At 43.5% G+C, this 20,171-nt stretch overlaps 1 protein-coding gene across 1 annotated transcript in view; it reads right to left on the bottom strand.

Moving 5' to 3' along the window:
- C2H3orf52 (chromosome 2 C3orf52 homolog) overlaps positions 1 to 20,171 on the bottom strand; it is a 40,907-nt gene that overhangs the window by 7,031 nt on the left and 13,705 nt on the right. The window contains exons 2-4 of the mRNA XM_055570271.1: positions 19,086 to 19,215; positions 9,142 to 9,269; positions 1,750 to 1,820 (exon numbers count right to left, since the gene is read on the bottom strand). Coding sequence (XP_055426246.1) covers positions 1,750 to 1,820; positions 9,142 to 9,269; positions 19,086 to 19,215 — 329 coding nt within the window. The remainder of the gene's footprint in view (positions 1 to 1,749; positions 1,821 to 9,141; positions 9,270 to 19,085; positions 19,216 to 20,171) is intronic.

Here is a 20,171-nt window from a genome sequence, read left to right as displayed (position 1 = left end):
GTCACATCTGAGACTCTCACCCAAGGCTAAGTTTTGCAGTCAAGCCAGTCCCAGTAGTGAATCAGAACATTGTCCCTGCCAACGACTGGCAAAGTGCTCCCTCTAGTGGCCAGAGATGACATAGCCCAAATGAACAGAGATCATTCTGTCGTTTTTGAGATCACATTCAAGTACTGCGTTTTGGACTCTGTTGTTGACTATGATGGCTACTCCATTTCTTCTAAAGGGAGTCTTGCCCACAGTAGTAGATAAAATGGTCATCTGAGTTAAATTCACCCATTCCATTCCATTTTAGTTCACTGATTCCTAAAATGTCCATGTTCACTCTTGCCATCTCCTGTTTGACCACTTCCAATTTGCCTTGATTCATGGAACTAACATTCCTATTCCTATGTTCCTATGCAATATTGCTCTTTACAGCATCGGACCTTGCTTCTATCACCAGTCACATCCACAACTGGGTATTGTTTTTGCTTTGGCTCCGTCTCTTCATTCTTTCTGGAGTTATTTTTCCACTGATCTCCAATAGCATATTGGGCACCTACCGACCTGGGGAGTTCATCTTTCAGTGTCCTATCTTTTTGCCTTTTCATGCTGTTCGTGGGGTTCTCAAGGCAAGAATACTGAAGTGGTTTGCCATTCCCTTTTCCAGCGGACCACGTTTTGTCAGAACTCTCCACCATGACCCATCCGTCTTGGGTGGCCCTACCCGGCATGGCTCATAGCTTCATTGAGTTAGACAAGGCTGTGGTCCATGTTCCAAATAGGAAAAGGAGTACGTCAAGGCTGTATATTGTCACCCTGTTTATTTAACTTATATGCAGAGTACATCATGAGAAATGCTGGGCTGGAGGAAGCACAAGCTGGAATCAAGATTGCCAGGAGAAATATCAATAAGCTCAGATATGCAGATGACACCATCCTTATGGCAGAAGTGAAGAAGAACTAAAGAGCCTCTTGATGAAGGTGAAGGAGGAGGGTGAAAAAGTAAGATCATGGCATCCAGTCCCATCACTTCATGGCAAAAAGATGGGGAAACAGTGGACACAGTGGCTGACTTTATTTTTCTGGGCTCCAAAATCACTGCAGATGGTGATTGCAGCCATGAAATTAAAAGACGCTTACTCCTTGGAAGGAAAGTTATGACCAACATAGGCAGCATATTAAAAAGCAGAGACATTACTTTGCCAACAAAGGTCTATCTAGTCAAGACTATGGTTTTTCCAGTGGTCATGTATGGATGTTAGAGTTGGACTATAAAGAAGGCTGAGCCCCGAAGAATTGATGCTTTTGAACTGTGGTGTTGGAGAAGACTCTTGAGAGTCCCTTGGACTGCAAGGAGAGCCAACCAGTCCATCCTAAAGATCAGTCCTGGGTGTTCATTGGAAAGACTAATGTTGAAGCTGAAACTCCAGTACTTTGGCCACCTCATGCGAAGAGCTGACTCATTTGAAAAGACCCTGATGCTGGGAAAGATTGAGGGCAGGAGGAGAAGGGGACGACAGAGGATGAGATGGTTGGATGGCATCACTGACTCAACGGACATGGGTTTGGGTAGACTCCAGGAGTTGATGATGGACAGGGAGGCCTGGCGTGCTGCGGTTCATGGGGTCGCAAAGAGTCGGACATGACTGAGCGACTGAACTGAACTGAACTGAACTTCGTGCTTTGGGGTTAGGGAAGTCCTTTTGGGTAACTCATGATGACTGTCCACCTTCAGAGAGAGACTGTAATACTCTACATTCTTACCTGAAGTCCATGACTTCAACCGAAGTGAAATAGCGGTTCAGAGCTGGTGAATCACTGTACACGTGTGTAACCTAAAGCAAACAGGGACAAGTTAACAACCACACATCACAGCCAGATCATACTGCATATCACCTGACAAAGCAAAACTACTCCTAGGTGATGGAAATTCCACCCTAGGGAGGAATGAACTTACCAAGAGGCTCTGGGTGAAGAAACAGGAAGAGAGTGGGCCCCACACCAATCTAAATTCAAGTTGGCACTCATTTAAAGGGACCTCATTTGTAAGGCGGAGAAGGCAATGGCACTCCACTCCAGTACTCTTGCCTGAAAAATCCTATGGAGGGAGGAGCCTGGAAAGCTGCAGTCCATGGGGTCGCTGAGGGTCGGACACGACTGAGCGGCTTCACTTTGACTTTTCACTTTCATGCATTGGAGAAGGAAATGGCCACCCACTCCAGTGTTCTTGCCTGGAGAATCCCAGGGATGATGGAGCCTGGTGGGCTGCCGTCTATGGGGTCACACAGAGTCGGACATGACTGAAATGACTTAGCAGTAGCAGCAGCATTTGTAAGGACCAGGTGATCAGGCTGGGATTTTCAGCATCTCTTGCACGTTGACCTGTGACTTGTGGTCTGACTGGTCAACAGCCTGAGCCCACACAGACCCAAGCACCACAGGAAGGCGGGAATCTCCAAAGGGCTGGGAAGACTCAGAACAGGCGACTCAGGGGCCTGCATATCACCAGACAAAGGAAGGCCTCTTCTCTCCTTTCCCTGGAACTTCACTCCAAGGAGACACAGCCATGTGGTTTCTGGATAATGCAACCAAATGAGTGGTACAATTGCAAAGACACAAAGTTCTTATTTTAGCCATCAAGTGTTGCAACCATAAAAAATAAGGACACCTGTGTTCCCACTACCCACGTTTCATGCCTTCACATTTTACCATATGTAGCTGAGCCCTTTACCTGAAGAAACACAGCACAGCTAAAGTTATTCTCACACACTATTCCGCTGTCCTCTCTCCCTGCCCACTACTAACCACTGTCCTGAAGCTGTCATGTATCTTTTCTGCACATGTTTTTATGAATGTAACACTCCCTTGTGTAATCATAAGTATACATAATTTTTTTTTTTTTGGCTGCTCCACACAGCATGCTGGATCTTAGTTTTCCAACCAGGAAGAGAACCCATGCCCCCTGCATTGGAAGTGTAGTCTTAACCACTGAACTGCCAGGGAAGTCCCCAAAGACGTGATCTTTTTAGAAATACATATATAAATTCAATGCATGTTTTTATTCAAATAAAACATACCATATTCTACACCTTCTCTGACTTGATTTTTTTCACTCAAATCACATTTGCAGTTTACCCACAATGGTCCCTTGGAGAGCAAGATCAAACAGTCAATCCTAAAGGAAATCAACCCTGAATATTCATTGACAGGACTGATGCTGAAGCTGAAGCTCCAGTACTTTGGCCATCTGATTTGAAGAGCCAACTCACTGAAAAAGAAAAGACCCTGATGCTGGGAAAGACTGAAGGCAGGAGGAGAAGGGGATGACACAGGACGAGATGGTTGGATGGCATCACCGACTCAATGGACATGAGTTTGAGCAAGCTCCAGGAGATAGTGAAAGACAGAGAAGCCTGGCGTGCTACAGTCCGTGGGGTGGCAAAGAGTTGAACACAACTGAGGAACTAAAAAGCCTCTTGATGAAAGTGAAAGAGGAGAGTGAAAAAGTTGGCTTAAAGCTCAACATTCAGAAAATGAAGACCATGGCATCTGGTCCCATCACTTCATGGCAAATAGATGGGGAAACACTGGAGACAGTGTCAGACTGTATGTTTTGGGGGCTCCAAAATCACTGCAGATGGTGACTGCAGCCATGAAATTAAAAGACACTTACTCCTTGGAAGGAAAGTTATGACCAACCTAGATAGTATATTCAAAAGTAGAGACATTACTTTGACAACAAAGGTCTGTCTAGTCAAGGCTATGGTTTTTCCAGTGGTCATGTATGGATGTGAGATTTGGACTGTGAAGAAAGCCGGGCACTGAAGAATTGATGCTTTTGAACTCTGGTGTTGGAGAAAACTCTAGCCCTGGGTGGTCTCTGGAAGGAATGATGCTAAAACTGAAACTCCAGTACTTTGGCCACCTCATGCGAAGAGTTGACTCATTGGAAAAGACTCTGATGCTGGGAGGGATTGGGGGCAGGAGGAGAAGGGGACGACAGAGGATGAGATGGCTGGATGGCATCACCGACTCAATGGACGTGAGTTTGAGTGAACTCTGGGAGATGGTGATGGACAGGGAGGCCTGGCGTGCTGCGATTCATGGGGTTGCAAAGAGTCGGACACGACTGAGCAACTGAACTGAACTGAACTGAACCGAGCAACTAAACAACACAATGTACATCCAGATGGAGGTCATTCAGTCTGACTCCTAACTCTGCAGAGATTCCGTGAAGTGACAGCTCCACCCCCTCCCTCCCCATCCTGGTGGCCGTGTGCTTTGCTTCCGACCGCCTCCTGCCACGACTGTGCTGAGGCGATCTGCTTAAACATCCCCAAGCCCCTCTTCTCATACAGGTATGAGATTTCCTAGGCCATATACCAAGAGGTGGACTTGGGTCTAAAAGTTAGCACATCTCTACCTTAACTCTTTCTGAATTGCACTCCATTTCACTGCCTCCCAGCAATGCACAAGTGCTCTATTGCCCACAGCCTTGCCAGCATTTAAGATAACCAGATTTTACAATTTTTGCCAATCTGATGAGTTTTCATTGTGTTTCACACTGTCATATTGCATTCTAGTGAGGTTGAGCATCTTATCATGAAAAGATGGAAGGATGTCTTTCATGAAAATCCTTAACTCTGTGGGATTTCTCACCTTTGAATTGTCTGTCAGTGTTGTTTCTCTTGGGTTGCATTTTTCTTACCCAAACTGATTTACACTCTGGATACTCGCTGTTGGTTTTATGTCACAGATATCTTCTCCCACTCTTTGATCAGTCTTTTCATCATGTCTCAGAGATGTAAATCCTAACCTATAGTATCCCAGAACTTGTGGCTGAACATATTTACATTGCATCTCTTCAAAATTATTACTTTGAAGTTTAAATGCCTTGTTCTTAGCAGGCAGGACAGTGCTGGGATCTGGGTACACCCCCAGCACGAATCCAGCTCTGAGGCTGGAAGCAAGCCTGTAGCTAGATCCACTCTTGCCGGCCTGAAGCCTCAGCCTTAACGTCGTTCTGGAAATTTCACCCCCACGGTTCCTCTGTGCTGAGCTCGGTGTGCCCCGCTGCACCCATCATGGCTTGTCGCCTCACTGCTTTATTCCGCAGCAAACAGCAGAACTACCCCCAAGGAAAACCTGCCCATCGTCTCCCACCCACCCTCAGCAGAATCTCAGGGAGGCTGCATCTGTTGTTTGGTCCCACTGCATTCACTGGTGACAATCCAGTTTCTCCAAGGTAGAGCAGAGGGGTTGCGAGCACTTCCTGTAACCCTGTCACTATGGCTGTCGTCTGCATAAGAAACTGACATAAGAGGCACTGCTATCTCTGCTCTCTGTTCCCTTTGTGCTGATTAAAAAAAAAAAGTCTAGGCATTCAGGGAGGTTACAAAACATGCTCTAGGTCACTCTGCTAGCAAGGAATCTAGTCCTGGATGTTAGACACTAAGCCCAGCGTCCTCACGTTTTACCACACAACCCAGTGGAAATGAAGCGAGGGGGACAGTGTCTCCTGAACAAGGACGAAAGTAGCATAAAAAGTGTCAAGAACTCTGTGGGGAAAATGACTGGGCCGTCTTAGAGTTTTTGAGCCCCAGAGAAAGTTGCCAACAGGCCAACAGTCATTTAGAAAACCCGGAGGTTGGAGCAGTCCCAGGACTGCTCAGAACAGGGAGGAGGATGAGGATGCTAGAGAGGGCATTTTTTCTCAAGCACTGAAAATAACAATAATAACAACAACAATATCCCTCTCTTCCTTTTATTTTTTTATTTTAATTGCAGGAGAATTATAATATCGTGATGGCTTTTGCCAAACATCAATATGAATTGGCCATAGGTATACATGTGTCCCGGTCATCCTGAAGCCCCCACCCACCTCCATCCCCACCCTATCCCTCCAGGCTGTCACAGAGCACCAGCTTTGGGTGCCCTGCGTCATACATCAAATTCCACCTGGTTATCCCTCTCTTCCTTTTAGACTGAGCTTCTTTTGTCAGAAATTATGTCTGTCCTTCCTTCTTTGTTCCCTTCCTCTCATTCTTCCTTTCATTAATTCTTAGGGGCCTAAGCACTGTGTTTTTTGCACATTGATACTCAGAAAAAGTTTTAAGATTTCACGTTAAGAGATGGAGTGGTATACTAGATCAATTTCAGTGTCCACTCTAACATTTTTATTTGTGGCACCATCACCTACTATGATTAGGAAATATTTACATATTTATGAGCTGTCAACCACACTACTTTGGGATCAAAAAAGTGAAAAGAGGCGCTCCTCACCCCTTGCTCTGGTGTTTCCCAAACTGTGCCAGTGAGGCTGAATGCAAACTGAGCTTTGAGCGCAGTGAGCTGATCACCAAAGTCAGGCACAGTGGCTCATCAGAAACCAGTTTCCATTATTTACAATGGGGCTTTCCAGGTGGTCCAATGGTGAAGAATCCGCCTGCCAGTGCAGGAGACTCATGAGATAGGGGTTCAATCCCTAGGTGGGAAGATTTCCCAGAAAAGGAAATGACAACCCACTCCAGTATTCTTGCCTGGAAAATTCCACAGACAGAGGAGCCTGATGGGCTACAGTCCATGGGGTCACAAAGAGTCAAACACAGCTGAACACACACACAATTATTTACTATAGCCAAGATACGGGCACAACCTAAGACTCCATCAACAGATGAATGGACAAAGAAGATGTGGTATATGTAGACAATGGAAAACTACTCAACCATTAAAAAGAATAAAATTCTGCCATTTGCAACAACATGGATGGACTTGGAGGGTATTACACTAAGTGAAATAAGTCAGAGAATGACAAATACTGTATGATATCAATTATATGTGGAATCTAAAAAATAAAAGAAATGAGTAAATATAACAACAACAAAAAAGAAACAGACTCACAGATGCAGAGAACAAACTAGTGGTTATCAGGGAAGAATGAGAAGGGGGAGGGGCAAGATGCAGGTAGGGGGTTAAGCAGTACAAACTACTATATATAAAATAAACAGGCGATAAGGATATATTCTATAACACAGGGAATATAGCCAATATTCTTTAGCAACTATAAGTGGAATGTGACCTTAAAAATTGTGAATCACTATGTCATACACCTGAAACATATAATACTGTATGTATCAACTATATCTCAATTTTTTTAAAGTGATAGTGTTAAAAAAAGAAAAAAAAAATCTTCCAGAGGAAGAGGATACGTCCCCTGCATTATCAGAGGGGCCAGCGCTGACTCTGGCATCGAGCAGGTAAGCTGAGCTATGACGCCGAGTAGCTACCAGGCTAGCTTAAGCTGAGTTATCAACCCAACCCAAATAGAAGGAAACTGGCACTGAGATATGAGAGGAGCCAGGAAAACTGTGCGTAGAAAAGCAAGACAATAAAGCAAAACAGGGGGCGCAGTGTTTCAATATCCATTCCCATTTACTTTCCAAACCTGGAAACTGGCCTAAGTGGAAGAAAAGGGTTCTCAATCTGACAGTAAGATAGTAATATCTCCAAGTTCCCCATTTTTTTTTCTTGAACATTTGTTGGGAAACCGGAGAGCAGAAGTTTCTTCACCTCACTGCACTTTATGTTTTTCATCTGCAAATCAGATAATTCTTTTTAAAAATGCCTTACAAAGTTCTTTATATGCATCTGTGGGTATGCAGGGAAAGTGAGGTGATTTCCATTTATCACAGTAGGAACCAACTCAAAGAGGCCTGTGAACTTGCCCCAGAGACCCACCAGTCCCTGTTCCTCAGCCATTATACCACGATGAACTAAAAACACCTGCAGAATCTGCTCACATCTGCTTCTATGACCAGAGAGATGGCTTGTAAGTGACTGCCTGATATCCATCTCCCTCTGACACAGAGGCTAGCCTGGAACAGCGACACCTGTGGATCCTGGCTCACTCGGTCTCTCCTCGGCCAATGCAAATCCCTCCATCAAAAATGAAAAAGAGCGGACTTCCCTGGCCATCCACTGGTTACGACTCTGCCCTTCAGGAAATAAAGGGAACTCACCCCATTCAACCTATCTACCACAGGGACAAGAGTGACAGACAGCAGGCTGGTCATGCTTAGAGTTCTCAAAAACTTTCCTGGGTCTGACTGTGAACCACTCTGTCTTTGACAGGGTAACCAGGGCCGCTCCAACCAACCCTCGTGGTCTTACTGCAGAGCCCCCATAACACACAGAGGCTCCTTCTCCTGCATCCCCTGCTCCATGAATGATGTCACCATCCACCCACATGGTCACCCAACCAGAAGTCTGGAGCCATGCTCTCCTCAGCCCACATCCTACCAGCCATGAAGTCCTATTGAGGGAACAGACCTCTGAAATCTCACCTGAACCTCAATTATCTCCCCTGACATTGCCCTAATTCAAGGCTCCCTCACTTGTCTCCCTCACCAGATTATTGCAATACCTTCTAACTAAGCACTCCACCTCCAATGTTTTCCCATCACCACAGAAAGACTAAAATGAGAAACTGACCATGTCAGCCTGCAGATTAAAATCTTCCAGGACCTCACCAAAGAACCAGGGGTCATGATCTGACCCCTTCCTTTCGTTCAGCCTCACCTCTGCATTTCTGCTACACAGCATGCGGAGGTCATAGCACACCGCTGGGCAGATACCCTTATGTTCTCTGCTCTCTAATCTGGAATACCCCTACTTCACATTTCAAGACTCATCCTGAGTATCGCCTCCTCCAGGAGGCCCTCCAAGCCTCCATCCCTCCTCTGTGGCTGTAAATCACACTGTACATATCTTGGTGATGGAACATACCACACTGCTCATAACTATTTAATTGCTTCCTCTACTTGGACTTTGAGCCCCCTTTGAGGGCACAACCTCTGTGGCCCTGGCACTAAGCATGTTGTCTAGCACCTCACAGACCCTCAATAAAATTTCAGGTTGAATCAAACCTAAGACCAGAGTGAGAAACAGAATACTGTCCTCCAGGACACATTCAGCAGGAGGCCAGGGCTCTTCCTTCCAGCTTTGCACTACAGAAAATCTATTTCTAAGCACTGGTTTCTGCCAGTATCCAAAGAATCCAAGCTTGAAGCTACTTACTGGCTAGCTCTAACCCAGCTGCTCCAGAAGAATTCACACTCTAATGCTAAGAACTTAGTAACAATACATAAGGTAACTTACCCGCTTCTCGAGCATGTCAGGTAATTCCTCTTCAGAAACACACTGCTCTGGAATCTTTAGCATGACCGAGAATGTTTCATTTAATGACAATTCAAGTATTTCATTTTCATCTTCATCGATATAAGTTACTAAACAGAATGGGGGGGTGGGATAAAAAGTAAAAGTAAGCACATGCATAAAATAAACATTCATCCCACTTCAGAAATAAACGAACAATGAGTATTCATCAAGCCTAATCACAGTAAGCAAGTATGAGCAGAAATGCTTTCTTTTTCTTGGGTAGGTTGAATAAACACAGGGGCTTGCTTCCATCACAATAAAATTTTGTTTCTTTATCTGATGCCAAAGGGGGCTCAGATTCCATTGAACACAGACTGGGTGAAGGGCAGCTGGAAGAGGTGGTAAGAACATGAATTTCTTTGTCAAACTGACTCTTGCAGCTTAGCTACTTTCACTGGTGTCAAGGCAGGTGCTAGAGACGGCCAAAAAACAACAGGAGATGGGGGACAGGAGCAGAGCAAGGAATTTCCCTGAATCCCCTGTGGTTCTGTACCCACGCTGAGGACGTGACATCATTGAGACCTGCTCCTGGGTTAGAATCTGAGCTAGTGAGCATGAAGTCATCACTCTCCAGGATGTCCCACGGGGGGAATGTTGACACACTCTGTTTGTAGAAGGAACCCAAACTGCACTCAGAGTCCCAGGGCCCATGGGACTTACATTCCTAAAACAACAGTTCTGTGCTGCTTGCATTCCAAGGACTGTGAGCTAACTGATTTTTAAGTAGTTAGAGCCAAAGGAAAAACACACAAAGTCGGCAGCCAGGAACCTGAAGCTGGCACACTGGTACTCATTAAGCTGCCCTGGCTCCCTGCCAGCACCACTTGGGGACCACCTCTCCAACCCTGAGAAAAGCGTGGGTGGGAGGAAGCAGGCGTTTGTGGGCCATGGACTTCTCTGTAATCCCGTGCCTCAAACATAACATTATCAGTCTCTTTACTGGACTTTGCAAAGGCCACCGTGGCATCGATTCTGGGTTTATGAGGCAAGTAAGAATCCAGGTCCTTATTCCCTGGGGAAGTCTGAAGCGTGAGCCACAAGGATCAAGGGAAGTTGCAGAAGAGTTAACAGAGCAGGTCGGAGGCTGCCAGCCTTGGCAAGGCCGGTGCAAGGTTGACCCCTTACTGGAATCTGGAACTTGGATTTCCAGAGAATTCCCACTTTCCCTGATAAGAGTGGCTAGCTGTGCCCCAACTGTTTACAGAAACAGCATGCTGAGCCTCTCCTTTCCTTCTGGGAGTCTGGGGTTTTAGTAGGTGCCAGGCAGAGCCTGCCCATGTGACCAATCCCAATATAAACTGAATCTCTAATGAGCTTCCTTGGTGGACAAGACTTCACATGTTGTTGTCACAATTCATTGCTGGAGGAATTAAGTGCATTCTGTGTGATTGCACTGGGCGAGGATTCTTGGAAGTTTTCCCCTGGTTTCCTCTCTATTTTGCTTTATATCCTTTAGCTGTAATAAATCATAATCACCTTTACAATATATGCTGAGTATCATGAGTCTTATCAGCAAATCAATGAATCTGGGAATAATCCTGGGGACCCCAACACAGGGAATTATCCCTGCATCATTATTTGTTGTAAGTCATCATGTTATTTTGTTTGAGAATAAAAAGTTATGCCCTCAGGAATTTCCTGGTGATCCACTGGTTAAGACTCGGCACTTCCACTGCTATGGTCCTGCATTCAATCCCTGGTCAGGGAACTAGGATCCCACAAACCACCAGTCAAAAAAAAAAAAAGGCTTATGGCCTCAAAGCAGAAAACTTGCAAAGTATAGAAAACTGCAGCAAAGCCAAAAAAAATTACTAATAATTCTTTAATCAAAAGGTCTCCCCCTATATTTGATATATTTGAGGTCTTAATGAAAAGGTAATTTGTATATTGCTTTTTATTGTTTGCTGCCCTCATTGCTTCGGAGAAGGCAATGGCACCCCACTCCACTACTCTTGCCTGGAAAATCTCATGGACAGAGGAGCCTGGAAGGCTGCAGTCCATGGGGTCGCAAAGAGTCGGGCACGACTGAGCAACTTCACTTTCACTTTTCACTTTCATGCATTGGAGAAGGAAATGGCAACCCACTCCAGTGTTCTTGCCTGGAGAATCCCAGGGACAGGGGAGCCTGGTGGGCTGCCGTCTATGGGGTCGCACAGAGTCGGACACGACTGAAGTGACTTAGCAGCAGCAGCAGCCCTCACTGCTTATCTGCTTGATTCTTTTGTTGCTGTTATTAACATATCCAAAGGCATTTCCCATGTGTTCAAAATTCCTTGCAAAGATTATTTTAATGGCTACATTATTGTCCTAAAATAATTTAATGTTTTCAGCTTTCCAAAGTTATAAATAAGGCTGCATTAGGGATCTTTGAGCTCTACACCCACCATGTGCATTTCCAGAGTAGATATCATTACCTCAGAAAAGAATAGGGATGCCAGAGAATGGCTACAGGAGTCACAGAACTGCTGAACTCAAGGGCACTAAGAAATGCCAAGTTCACCATTGTATATACTTGCCTCCTTTGCCATAGGCTAATTGACCATAACTGCATGGGTTTATTTCTGGCTTTCTGTCCTGTTCCATTGATCTATATTTCTGTTTTTGTGCCAGTACAATACTGTTTTGATGAGTATAGCTTCAAAAGACAGGGAGCCTGATTCCTCCAGTTCCTTCTTCCTTTCCCAAGGTTGCTTTGACTATTCAGGGTCTTTCCTGTTTCCACAAAAACTTAAAAAACTTTTGTTCTAGTTCTGTGAAAAATGTCATTGGTAATTTGAAAGGGATTGCAGTGAATCTGTAGACTGTGTTGGACAGTATGGTCACTTTGACAATATTGATTCTTCTAATCCAAGAACACGGTACATCCTTCCATCTGTTTGTGTGTTCTTTGATTTCTTTCATCAGCGTTTTACAGTTTTCAGAGTAAGGGTCTTTCACCTCCTTAGGTAGGTTTATTCCAAGGTATTTTATTCTTTTTGGTACGAAAGTAAATGTGATTGTGTCCTTAATTTATCTTTCTGATCTTTCTTTGATAGTGTATAGAAATGCAACAGATTTTTGCATATTAATTTTGCATCCAATAACTTTACCAAATTCATGAATGAGCTCTAGTAGTTTTCTGGTATTGTGTTTAGGATTTTCTGAGTATAGTATCATATCATCTGCAAACAGTGACAGTTTTACTTTTCCAATTTGGATGCCTTCTATTAAGAAATGCTGAGATCAAAAAGAGGTCTCCAATAATAGCTGTACTGTAATACCTTGTATTTTCTGAATAATGACTCTGTACAAGAACTAGCTAAAGAGTTGTGTTTGTTAAAATAGTAACAACAGCCACAACAGGCTCACCCAGTTAGCAAAATCTTTATGTTATTAATGAGATTTAATCTGGGCAGTGTTTCCAGATAGAGAAAATGTCTTTTAAAAATCATAGTACATACACAAAGTACATTGCTGTTGTTGTTCAGTGGCCCAGTTGTGTCCAACTCTTTGTGACTCTGTGGATTGCAGCATGCCAGGCCTCTTTGTCCCTCACCATCTCCCAAAGTTTGCCCAAGTTCATGTCCATTGTTGAGATTTAATCTGGGCAGTATTTCCAGGTAGAGAAAATGTCTTTTAAAAATCATAGTACATACAAAAGTACATTGGGAATACACAAAAATAGCTCTTTGGAAGAAATATAAGAAATGAGCCCAGAGAGGGAGGCCTTAAATGCCAGATGTCTTCAAGAGATAACGGAAGTTGTTAAATGTCTCCCAGGAAGGAGACAGGGAAAAATCTGTTGGTGACGGGATGAAATGGAACTGGGCAGATTGGAGGTAAAGAAGCCACTGGACACAAGAATAGGAAAGACAGATTTCAGTTGACAGCAGTGAGAAGAGGAAGGAAGATTTCAATTGACAGCAGTGAGGAGAGGGAAGAGAAAGACCAGGATGGTGGAAACAGAGCTGTCTGTAAAGGTAGCCAGATTTAGTTTGAATTCCACCTCAGCCAGGCACAAGCCATGTGACTTAAGTCATTTAAATCTCTGAAGCAGTTTGCTCAACAGAAATACCAATGCCTACACTGTAGGTGATGGTAAAGGTAAGAACCACCATATCCAGCGGGGAGCCCAGAAGTAGGTGGGTAGTCAATGTTGAAAGTTACTATCAAGACACTACCAAGGAATGATTGATAAGATCTAGTCATTATCTAGCAATAGGAGAGAAGAAGAATTCAAAAATGTTTCAAAGAATCAAGTGTGGATAACAGGAGAATAATGTTCCAAAGAATCAAGCGTGGGTAACAGCAAGAATAATAGCTGCTATATTAAGAGTTATACACAGACATCCTGCTATGTACTTGTAGTTGTTAACCTCATGTAATCCTCCAGTCAACCTTATGAATTAAATATTCATGTTTTCATTTTAAAATGAAGACATTCTTAGAAAAAAGGCACAATTTTCTTAGGTCAATTGAGCTAGTTAAGTAGGAGGGTCAGGGTACATTTATAGACACAGATTCAGAAATCACTTATATTTTACAAATGAGGAAACTGAGGCCAAGAACATTGAAGAATTTGCCTAAAGTTACACAATTGGATGATATAAACCTAGCTTAATGATTCACCATGAAAATATGAAGGGTGAAGAAGGGGATTCCCACAAATAGTAGTTTCAGATGAATAATGATAAAGAGGGTGATAGTTATTTCCAGGTAGAGAACTCCAGCAAAGAGCGTGACTAAAACTCAGGAAAAACATGTGCATGAACTTCTTGGAGTCATCTCCAAGGTGGGGATGGCCGCTGCCCTGGGACTAAACAAACTTCTCAAGGGAAAGAACGAATGAGAAAAGTCAGAAACCTGAAGATACGCCTCCTGCAACCACAACACGGAGGCCAAAGGCAGAAATAAAGTCTGGGAGTTCTGAAGGCCCGGAAGAGTACAACACAGCTGAGAGACCTGGCAGCTGCAAATAGGGCGGAGAGGGGGAGGGAGAAAGACCACTGGCCTTCATCATCAGACACTTGCTATTGACCTTAGGAAGAGAATTTGGGACCAATGGATACAGTGGTTTAGGAGTACAGATCTCTCTTTCTAGAAGTTTGCCAGTGAAAAAATAGAGAAAAATATCTAAATGAAGTAGCAAGATGCTGATGGAAGACTGCTCTGAAGGAGAGACTATGAGCACATTTGAAGAGGCCCAAGAGGATGCTTTTAGAGAGGGCGTGCAATATCTGGAAGTCCACAGGTCGGAAGAAGCTGGAGAGGACTCCATGGAGAGCACAGGTGAAGAGGTTGGTCTTAGGAAGGCAGAGGATCATATGATACATGAGGGAAAGAGAAGCAGGGGAAAATGCAGAGAAATTTCAAGGTCCTGGACTGTGAAGTTCCTGCTCCCAAGGACCTTGCTGTCTGCCTAGGATTTTCCCAAAGTCACCCTATACCAGGGAGCAATCTGTGCGACCTGTTTATCCACCAGGACTGTGTGATGTTGTAAGATGCGGTTCTTATTCCCAAGATCTGGTAAGAGAGCTGGGAGACATCACATAAGCATTTCTTAACTATTAAAAATGGTCACCTTTCAATCACATTTCTAAGCATCTACCTACTCATCACAGTTTGCAGTCTGTAACATTTAAAATATTTTTGCCCAAACCAAGGAAGGGTTTCACTAGTTAAGGTGTTCCTAGGATCTTTCCTCTGCCTGGTTGGGATAGATTAGTAAAGAAAGCAGAGTCCTTGAGGATGCTTAACTGATTCTTCAAATTATCCAGACAGGAAAGGACTTAGAGAGAGGAAGTGAGGGAGACAGAGATGAAAGCTTCCCCTCCCACCCCCCACCCCCACCGCCTTTACTCTTCACAACAAGGAATTTATAATTCCTTAGGGAGAAAGAGAATCCATCAATATTTTTTTTTTAAGAGGTGGGACAAAACTAGCCTCTAGATTCAACAAGGATTCTCTGAGCTATGCCCCCACCCCAAAATTGTCCATTTTAAGAAGGTCTCAAAAAGAAATAATAATAATAATGATAAAGTTTCATTGTCTCTGTGAGCCTGGAGGAGTGTTAGCCTCTGCTCCACAGTATGGACACAGCCCAGCGTCAATGCCTTAAGCTGAGCTGTGATCCTAACTTTCCATCACTTCAGTGGCATACCAAGGGCAGAGTAGGGGGACAGGTTATTCCAGGTGCAGGCAAGAAGGGGTGCACGGTCTGTACAGAATTAATAATAATGCAACTGACCACAGGATGGTCTGCTTGTATTATCACCACATCATAGCCATTCCTATCAATGTCAGTGACAAGATACAGCTCCCCCAGGCATCTCATTCTGGGTACCCTATTGTCCCCTCCCTAGAATTGGATACCCTTCCACACTGGGATACAATTAATGCCCCCTCTTTGTCCACTCCAGCTCCATGGCTATTATCATCTTCATCTCTGAGACTCAGTCTGGGGACTGCAGAGCCCCGAGACAGTAGAGTAAGGAGGCGGGAGGAATGGCAAACAAGGTCCTGAGAAACTTCACTTCCAAATGAAGAGACAGCATCACTTTCTAACAAATGTATACTCATTCCTTTTACATATATATTGAAGCATAGTTGCCATACAATATTATATAAGTTATGAAAAGAAAGTGAAGCAAAAGTGAAGGTTGCTCAGTCGTGTCCGACTCTTTGTGACCCCATGGACTATACAGTCCATGGAATTCTCCAGGCCAGAATACTGGAGTGGATAGCCTTTCCCTTCTCCAGGGCATCTTCCCAGCCCAGGGATCGAACCCAGGTCTCCTGCATTGCCGGTGGATTCTTTACCAGCTGATCCACAAGGGAAGCCCAAGAATAGTGGAGTGGGTAGCCTATCCCTTCTCCCGTGGATCTTCCCAACCCAGGAATCAAACCAGGGTCTCCTGCATTGCAGGTGGATTCTTTACCAACTGAACTATCAAGAGTACAATATAGTGATTCACAATTTTTAAAGGTTATACTCCATTCATAGTCATTATAAAATACCGGCTACATTCCCCATTTTGTACAATATATCCCTGTAGCTTATTTTATACCTAAAAGTTTGGATTTCTTTCCCCCTTACCCATATATTGCCCCTCCCACATTCACTTATGAAGGCACAGCCTTCGACTTTCCCAATGGCCCTTTCCCCAGATGGCAGCATTTTCCACAGAGTGCCAAGAGGTTCTATCAACACTCGATTCATATCAGTGGGCCTGGCACTTGAACAATGGCTGATTATTGCCGACTATCATCCCAGACACACCCACAGAGCTGCTCTGGGTGAGGCTGGGAAGCCCAGAGGGAGTCCTGTCCTTCCTTCTTCTTACCTACCGTACCCCCCACCACCCACACTAGACTCTCCCCACAGACCCAAACCCTTGAAAGTTCAGGTGCCAAGTAAAGTAAAAGTATTTCCCTGATTTAAAAAAAGTAAAAGTTTGAAAATCTCTTGGAGCATCAACCCTTTTAAATAATTTTATAACCAAATTAAAAAGAAAGTTTGCACCACAAGTGTTAAGAAAAAGTTCATCCCTAAATCTGATCCTGTAAACTCTCATGTCCCCTGAGAAACTGTGGAGGGAGATGGAATCCTTTCCTCTGCAGGTTGTTCTTCATGATTTGAAGTCAAGTGACTCTCTGAGAATTGAAGAGAGCTCTTGGTTCTTGAGTCTTTGGGGGTTTGGCTGTTTTCTTTTTTGTCCACACACTTGGTGGGATCTTAGTTCCCCGACCACAGATCAAACTCATGCATGGAGTCTTAGCCACTGGACCACCAGGGAAGTGCCTGGGTCCAGGGCTTTAGAATCCTGAATATCAAACCAACCAGATCTGTGGTATCATCCTCTGTTACAGGCGCCCGATGCTGGCAGATAGATCAGCCAACTTTCAGGCCAGCACTGGCTGGTTGTGACAGGATAAGATTGTGTGACTCAGTTCAGTTTCAACATCTACACGTGGGAGTTGATGGAAGAGGTAGTACCAACACTCACACTAAACCTACTGTCCTCAGTGTGATGGAGGAGGGGCAGTGGCACCCCTTATCAGCTTCTCCCTACTCAGGACCAGTCTGTGGCCACAAAGCCACAGCATCCCACCTAAACACTGCCCTAAGTTACTAAGCAGACATGGTGGCCGCCTGGGAGGCTCACATGCTGGAGGATGGCACACCTCATCAGAGTTTTCCTATTCCTTCAAGCACCATAATACCTTGAGACAGGAGATGAAAGGGTTGGGACAAGGTGGAACAGGAGGTGAATAACGAATGCAGGCCCTTAGGAGAATTCCCAGGGCCCCCTCTGGAGAAACTCAGGGGCCGCCATTCTTGCTCGCATTCTGTGACTGGGTTTGCTATGGACAGCCCGGCTCAACCTTAATCCTGTGGTGACCAGATCACTCTCATGATCCACTTCAGAGTGAGTATGCCCACTTCAAAAGAGCCCCCTCACACCGCTGCAGCCTGCAACCACCCCTACACACAAATCAAAGCATTTTTCTTCTTTCTTTTTTTGAAACAGAAATCATTGAGTATCCCTGCTTCAGAAGAGCCCCTTCACACCCCTGCAGCCTGCAACCATCCCTACATAGAAATGAAAGCATTTTCTTTTTTGAAACAGAAATGATTGCCCACTAGGGGGTGCTATATTTGTCATCATAAAAATCTTAATACTAATAATCATAAAAAAAAAATAATAGCAACTACCTAAAAGACTTTTTCGGAGAAGGCAATGGCAACCCACTCCGCTACTCTTGCCTGGAAAATCCCATGGATGGAGGAGCCTGGTAGGCTGAAGTCCATGGGGTCGACTGAGCGACTTCACTTTCACTTTTCACTTTCATGCATTGGAGAAGGAAATGGCAACCCACTCCAGTGTTCTTGCCTGGAGAGTCCCAGGGATGGGGGAGCCTGGTGGGCTGCCGTCTATGGGGTCACACACAGTTGGACACGACTGAAGCAACTTAGCAGCAGCAGCAGCAAAAGACTTTTTAAAAGTGTGGAAGAGTACATCATGCAGTAATTTAAAATATATATATATATATATATATATATGTTCACACATAACTTTTAATGAATTGTCAAAATGATTGCAATGTAACATTAAAATCTTAAAGTTAAGCCACAAAATTATAAAAAAAAAAAAAAAACTGACCTCAAATTATCCTTAAAATGCAGGTAAGAAAAAGACTAGAGAAAAGTGTAACAAAATACTAATAATATGGATGGGCTTTATGGGTAACTGAACATGTACTATTTTCATATTCAGAATACAAGATAAAATGAGATAATATATGTAGAATACATAGGCAACACCAGCACCATATGAGTTTTTATTTTGCACACCCATAAACACAAACATAGTGATTTCTAAAAGAAGTTAAGATGACAGCTAATAGATACATGCTTCTATAGTTTTTAAAATGCTTTCAAATACGTTATTCATCATTTTGTCATTACAATGATGTGCCAGGTATATCAGATAAAGTTGGCTTTATACAATAATAACCCTTTATAATAATTATCTTTACTAAGTAAATTATTTTAAAAAATTTTCAAACACACATGTGTAAGATACAATAAAATATCAATTTATGTTTAAGTAAATTAAAATTTTTGAGAAATCTTCAACATCCAGTGCATAGAGTTTAGGGCAAAACAATGGTCCCCATATTTCTACCAGAGTTTATAAAACAAACAAACAAACCAAAAGTAAAAAAAAAAAAGCAAAAATCATGTATATCGCCCATCTATACAACATACCCCAAAGCAGTTTTAAATTCATATTATAGTGGTGAAGTAGCAGTGAGTACATCTTCGATTTCAGCATTTAAGTCATAAGCATTACATAAGTTCTTAAAATACATCAACTTAGTCACATTTAAAACTCTCTTACCTCCAGTGAGACATAAGCTTATGATGATGACTAGAATGAAACTCAGGAAAACAGAGGCAAGGACCATCCAGAGTTTGCACTTTCCAATCAACTTCTTATTACAGGAGCTCCAAGGGCTTTCCTTGTTAGCCTGGAAAGCAGAGGAAGACTGTGATGCAGTCATTTGGTTTCAAGAAACATTTTTTAATGCTTACTATGGGCCAGTGACACAGAAATGAAGGCAGCAGGATCCTGATCTCAAGGAACTTCACTCTACTGAGTCAAGTTCACAAAAGAACAGATGGAACGTCATAAAGAAGTTAAGGAGAACATGCTCTGGGGACTCTGAGGTGGGAAGAACAGGCAAGATTTTGAAAGATGAACAGAGAAAGGCATTCCAAACCCAAGAAAGAACATCCTCAGCATTGATTCATAATGAAATTGGCTAAAAGATTCATCTGATGGGAATGCAGGTTTCAGAGGCAAGTAACGACAGTTAAGATTGGAGAGAATGAAAGGTTGGAGCATCCCTGAAGCATCTTGAATGCTTCCAGAGTGGTGTAGACTTAATTTGGTCTGTACTGGGAACCCACTGAAGATTTTTGGTACACAAAGCTGAGTAGAAGATTAAGAGAAAAATAATTAAAAGATGCTTACTCCTTGGAACAAAGCTAGTGGAGGTGATAGAATTCCAGTTGAGCTATTCCAAATCCTGAAAGATGATGCTGTGAAAGTGCTGCACTCAATATCCCAGCAAATTTGGAAAACTCAGCGGTGGCCACAGGACTGGAAAAGGTCAGTTTTCATTCCAATCCCAAAGAAAGGCAATGCCAAAAATGCTCAAACTACCGCACAATTGCACTCATCTCACAGGATAGTAAATTAATGCTTAAAATTCTCCCAGCCAGGCTTCAGCAATATGTGAACCATGAACTTCCTGATGTTCAAGCTGGATTTAGAAAAGGCAGAGAAACCAGAGATCAAATTGCCAACATCTGCTGGATCATGGAAAAAGCAAGAGAGTTCCAGAAAAAATCTATTTCTGCTTTACTGACTATGCCAAAGCCTTTGACCGTGTGGATCACAATAAACTGGAAAATTCTGAAA

Source organism: Bubalus kerabau, chromosome 2 (genome assembly GCF_029407905.1).
Source record: "Bubalus kerabau isolate K-KA32 ecotype Philippines breed swamp buffalo chromosome 2, PCC_UOA_SB_1v2, whole genome shotgun sequence".
Classification (NCBI taxonomy): domain Eukaryota; kingdom Metazoa; phylum Chordata; class Mammalia; order Artiodactyla; family Bovidae; genus Bubalus; species Bubalus kerabau.
Note: the sequence above shows the minus strand (reverse complement) of the source record. Positions and strands in the feature narration are given on the sequence as shown.